We start from the raw sequence: 6464 nt of genomic DNA, 5'->3' as shown, positions 1-6464 counted from the left end.
AGCTCTCTGTGTTGGTCTTTCAAGATAAGTTATTAGTACGACCGTATATTTGTAATGCATATTCATAACAAGTTCATGCATATTCATAAGTTTAAGCAGTTCCTGGACTCATGTTTTCTCACCTCAAATGTGCTTCCAGTCCTCTCCAACTCTGGAGGAACGAAACAGCCGTCAGGATCACCTGAGAAAAAAGGACAAAACAAGACAAATCAGCTAGATTCTTACACTCTCACAAACACAATCGAACATGAGTGATGCTTGTCCATGCAAAAGTCAAATATAAAAAATCATGAGCTAGAAAACACAAACTGATAATACGTGAATGAATGCAAATGCAACGCATGCTAAAGAGCAGTCAGACACAAAAGCGCAGAACGATAAAACGCTCCGGCGGTGATGTTTAATTGCACTGCCTTCATCAATAAGAGAGCGCTCTCTCTCTGTGAATAAGTGTGTGAGGTGCCGCAGTGTCTCGCTGTCTAACAGATCCTCCTCCAGACGCTTCTGCTGAAATAGGTCAGGCTTTCTCCTCCGCCAGATCCTCCAGAAACTCCTCAGGGTTACGCCGGCCGGTATATTTAGATCGCATGCGGCCTTTGAGAAACGAGCTGGAGGACCAAACCACTGCTTGTTTTTCTGTTGTTCTCATTCTATGAGACCTGAAGCAGATCTAGACCTGTTTTCGTGATGGTTTTGAACTTACATTTGTGATTTTACAGGCATAGAGAGAAGGGTTACACTGTAAAAAACACAATGTTTCATGTATTACAGGATGGCATATTGGTGCTGGTTTGTTTTACAACCAGGGCCAATAATTAAAACTCACCGAGCGTGAGTGAAAATCAGCGTTGGCGAGTATACAGTATGAAACGCTGCTGGCCGGACACTTTTTTGTAATTAAGTCTAACAATGCCTGAGAACATGACATGGTTTAGTGTGATGAGCAAATGTATGCGATCTGTTGTCTTCACGTGAGCCGCTCATGATAACAGTGTTTTCATTGATGAGATTGTAATGAGAAGTGTTTGAAAATCTGAACAAAAGAGAAGCATTTGAAAAGAGAGGTTTCTCTGCAGTTTTCCGCCAAAATAAAAGCTCTAGGCTTAACGTTTGAAAGCAAAGAAGAAGAGAAACAAAAGAAACGGAGCAATTCCAATAGGGTCCTCACACCATCGGTGCTCGGGCCCTAATAATAATAATAATAATAAAAAATAAAAAATAAAAAATGCAATGAGATGTGTTTCACAATTTGTTCTGTCGTTTTTTTTTTTTTTATGAAATGCACATACAGTTTCTTGGATGGTAAAAAAATATTTATGGCTGGTAAAGTTTTTACTCTTGACAGGTGTGGCAAAATGTTCGTTTTAGGCCCTGTTTACAACTTCCAACATAAAATGCAACACAAAACACCTAAATGAACATTATTGGTAACAAAAATCAGAAACAAAACTATTTATATAAAATATAATCCTATGTGACGTGTCACCCAAGGATTTCTGGGAATGTCCTTTTACTGTTTTTCATAGTAAATTTATATGGTAATTGATAGTTTTTACTTGCAAAAACCCTAAATTTGACAGACTTTTACAGTAAAATTACAGGTAACACTTTACAATAAGGTCCCAGTAGTTAATGCATTAACTAATATTAACAATGAGAAATACATTTGTTTTTTATTCACCGGAGGAAGCATTATTATGAACTATTTTAGGATGGATTTGTTTCAGCTTTTGTCTTCTCCAGATGTTAACTGATGGACTGGAGTGCTGTGGATTACTTGTGGATTATTGTGATGTTTTTATCAGCTGTTTGGACTCTCATTCTGACGGCACCCATTCACTGCAGAGCATCCATTGCTGAGACACTGATGCAATGCTACATTTTTACAAACCTGATGAAGAAACAGATCTTGGATGGCCTGAGGATGTGTAAACCAGCAAATTTTCATTATTGGCTGAACTATTCGTTTAATAATGTGTTTTACAGTGGTGGGAGGGTGTCGTATCTGTTAAACGTTATGCAAACGAATGCATCCATTATCTACACAATGGCACAGCATGTCACACATGTGAAAATCCCACTTATGAAGAAGCCAGGGAGACGGTGACTAACACGAGCGCTGAGTGATGGATTGACTCATGCAGCTGGTGACTCACCGTTGAGCTGCTCCATGAAGCACACATTACCGTGAGCGTTGAAGGCCAGCGTGTCGGGCGTCACGCAAAGGGTGTGAAAGAGCGGCGAGAGGCCGATGCTCTGGAGAGAACGAACACACTCCACACACACCGCCCACAACTCCTGCTCTGACAGCCCACCGTCCCGCAGACACAGAATATCAGCCAGAGACACGTTCTCCTGAGGATGGAGAGCACATACTGTCTCATGCATGCACAAACACACACATGCATGGGTTCAAACGTCTTTGAAAACTAGTGAAAACATGTTTGCATTTTTCTAGTTTAATGCAAAAAAATGCACAAATTATTTTAACAGCATAACAGTAAAAGTCAAATGCAAGTGAACACAAAGCCACATACTAGCAGTCAAAAGTTATAGGAATAATTAAGATTCTTTAGTATTTTTGAATACTTCTGCTCACCAAGGCTGCAATTGTTTGATCAAAAATACAGTAAAAATTGTGAAATATTATTACAATTTAAAACAGCTGTTTTCTATGTGAATATCTGTTAAACTGTAATTTATTTCTGTGATCAAAACTGAATTTTCAGCATCATTACTCCAGTCTTCAGTGTCACATGATCTTCAGAAATCATTCTAATATGCTGATTTGCTGCTCAAGAAACATTTCTGATTATTATCAATGTTGAAAACAGTTGTGCTGCCCGATATTTTTGTGGAAACCGTGATGCATTTTATTTTTCAGGATTCACCGATGAATAGAAAGTTCAAAAGAACAGCATTTATTTGAAATATAGTTTTTTGTAACATTATAAATGTCTTTACCGCCACTTTTTCATTACTTGAAATAAAAGTTAAAGGGGTCATATGATGTGATTTCAAGTTTTCCTTTCTCTTTGGAGTGTTACAAGCTCTTGGTGCATAAAGAAGATCTGTATAGTTGCAAAGACTAAAGTTTCAAATCCAAAGAGATATTCTTTATAAAAGTTAAGAGTCAACCACACCTACCTAAAACTGCTCGTTCTAACACGCCATATCTACATATATACATATCTACGTCACTATGTGGAAATATTAGCATAATGCCACCCAAAATGTGCACGCAAAGAAAGAAGGCATGGTTTCAGGAACAGCAGTAGTGTTGATGCAGCATGTCAGGGAGACGCTGTGTTTCAGTGCGAAAGCAAAAGCACTTTATTTGGCCTTCCGGAAGGCACTGTGTCAGCTGGCCAATCAGAGCAGACTGTGCTTGTCAAAGGAGGGGGCTTTGTTGAAAACGACGTGTTTAGGAGAGGCGGGGCATAGAGGACCTACAATAAAGTACAGTATTTGAAAAATAATGTGTTTTTTGAACATTAAAGCATGTCAACATATTCTGTTACACCAAATACACAAAATAATGATCTTTAAAATAGCATCATATGACCCCTTTAAATGAAATAAAATAAAATATAAAACACTTTTTATTTAAGTTAGTTGGCAAGGAAACATTTCTCATTTTAATTTAGTTTAACTTTATGTACTAAAATAAGTAAAACTAAAACTTAAATAAAATGTAAAATTACATAGACAAAAAAAATTAAATTACTAACATTTTAAATAAAACAGACAAAATATTAATAAAAACTATAACAGTATCTCAATTATACTAAAATAACACTGCAGCTTTGATCACAGCAATAAATTACATTTTAAAATATATTCACATAGAAAACAGCCATTTTCAATTATAATAATATTTTACTATTTTTACTGTATTTTTTATCAAATAAATGCAGCCTTGATGAGCAGAAGAGACTTCTTCCAGACACATTAAAAATCTTAATTCCAAACTTTTGGCCAGTACTGTACACACACACACACACACACACATATAGTAAAAATCCAAGATCTCCATAGCGACCTATTCACTCCAGTGGAATATTTCATGGATTACAAAGCACTTATTGTAACACCCTCTTATAAGTTCCGCTATGATGTCAGTAGAATCTGTACATCATTGTGTTCAATTTCGTGAATTCATTTCCATGAGGAATGTGTGTTTGGCAGATGTGTGAAGGACAGCTGTGTGTTTACTGTATGCTTTCCTCTACAATCAGGTCTAAACTACATTTGCACATGCTCTGAAGAAAACGTCACTAACATGACGCTGGAACATTGTTATGCAGTTACTAATGTGTTTACAAACCAAACTCCATACATACAGTTCTCTTTTTTTATCCTTCATAAGGAAATAATCAAATCGTGACGAGATAAGAGGCATCTTCACAGATGGGAGTCATAAGCAGACTTACTGCAAGATCCTCTTTGGAGACTTTTGAGTCACTGCATAATCTGCTTAATAAATAGCAAACGAATATTCTGCTGCTTCAGATGGATCTGATTCAACAAATCTCTGATCCAAAAACAAGCTCATCTCAGTGATGATGTCATAGTCCAGAAGAAGGTCATAGAGATGCTTTAACAAATGTCTTTTGTGCTTCTTTTCATATCGGCAGCATGTTTAACTAGAAACGGCACATTCGGATTTTCCATTGCTATACTATTTTATTTAGGTCGAAACTTTCCGTGTAAACACTTTTTCTGTAAACATTTCCACAGACTCCAGTTTGATATTTGTTAGGATATTCTTCCTGTTTTAAGATATTTGGATGTTCACAATACAAAATAAGTTTGATTTAAATAAGTTAATGAATAATTAATAGAAAATTAGGTTAATTAAATTAATAAATAAACATTACATTAAAATAAACAAATAAAAGCTAAATATTTTCTAAATGTTATTACATATTTTCATAGTATAAATTTTGTATTATTAAAGATGCCTTAAAATAATCAAAAATGAGATCAAAATAAATAAATAAACATTAGATTACAATGAACAAAAAATTGGTAAATAAATTGAATTTAAAACATTGAATAATTTTTTTTTATTAAAATAAATAGAGTACAATAACAGTACAAGTATGAAAAAAAACATGTAATAAAGTAAATTAATAGAAACTAAATATTTTCCAAATAATATTATATTAATATTCATTTTCATTTCACAGTAAAAATCAGATCTTTTGTACTACACAAATGCCTTTAAAATAATCCAAAATAAATAAAACATTAGATTAAAATAAACTATTAGATTAAAATAAAGTAGTAAATAAACAAGAGTAAATAAACAAATAATAATAGATCAAAATAAATAAAAAAAAAAGATTTAAACAAATAAATTAGTGCTTTAACATATAATAATATTTTCCAAATAATATTTTAATCATATTTATAGCATAGATTTTTCACAGTGTAATTTGGGTCTTTATACAAGCACCTATTATAGATGCCTTTATAATTTTAGGATGGAGTTCTCTCGCATGATCATATGATGATAAATAATTGAAAACCCCTGTCGTGACACACTCTTGTACATGTTTTTAGAGTACATCACTGTATATTAAATAATAATTTGTAGTATATCCCTAGGTATTAGTTGAAGTACTTCATTTTTACAGTAGCGGTTCTAAAGTTTAATACTCTAGTTAAAGTTAATGCTGTAATTATGTGATGCCCATATTTCTATGCTGGCTCTCAGCATCCCAGCATGCACTGCGGTGTAAATAAATGATACGGCTGCACTGTTTTTGCTGTTGTGTGTTTTATGTTGTCACTTTTAGTTACTGCAACACAACAGACTAACACATGAATAAAAAAAAGACAAACAGCATATGTTTATACACCAATAGAGAATGAAACTCTTCACTGGAGCTGAATAATAACGTGTTTATAGGGCATAAAGTTGCCATCTCATGCAGCTGTAATGGCACGAGCCCGTAAATAGACAATCTCCCGTGAGAACAGAGCATTTCTCCTCAACCTCCCTACAATCTCTCTTCACCCTCCCTACAATCTCTCTCTCACACACACACACACACACACACACACCTCAGGAAGTTCACAGCAATCCTCACAGAGAAACAGAGAGTCTGATCTCGACCTCTGATCGCAGACACAAACTCTGAATCACAACACAGTTACATCATGAGATTGTGTGTGCTTATAAGTGGGTCATGAGAAGTGATCTTTAACGGGATCTCGGTAAATTATTAAGTTTTTGTTCCTCGGGTGGAGTTGAAATATTCACTATTATTTCTAATTTTTACATAAAATATATTCTCCAAACAAATGCGCCATGTTTTCAACCCATAAGCTAACCCAGTTGGTATTACCATAGAATGATGAAAAAAAAGAGAAAAGGAAATATTTGTATGCAAATATATATTTTTAATACTCTCTCTCTCTCTCTCTCTATATATATATATATATATATATATATA

The 6464-nt window shown here is 34.4% G+C and overlaps 1 protein-coding gene across 1 annotated transcript in view; it reads right to left on the bottom strand.

Annotated features, from left to right (window-relative positions):
- Window positions 1-6464, bottom strand: part of kndc1 (kinase non-catalytic C-lobe domain containing 1) — a 68741-nt gene that overhangs the window by 52855 nt on the left and 9422 nt on the right. The window contains exons 2-3 of the mRNA XM_016565409.1: window positions 2157-2355; window positions 123-181 (exon numbers count right to left, since the gene is read on the bottom strand). Coding sequence (XP_016420895.1) covers window positions 123-181; window positions 2157-2355 — 258 coding nt within the window. The remainder of the gene's footprint in view (window positions 1-122; window positions 182-2156; window positions 2356-6464) is intronic.

Source organism: Sinocyclocheilus rhinocerous, unplaced genomic scaffold (genome assembly GCF_001515625.1).
Source record: "Sinocyclocheilus rhinocerous isolate Xijiao unplaced genomic scaffold, SAMN03320098_v1.1 scaffold1822, whole genome shotgun sequence".
Classification (NCBI taxonomy): domain Eukaryota; kingdom Metazoa; phylum Chordata; class Actinopteri; order Cypriniformes; family Cyprinidae; genus Sinocyclocheilus; species Sinocyclocheilus rhinocerous.
This window is presented reverse-complemented; position numbering and strand designations above follow the sequence as displayed.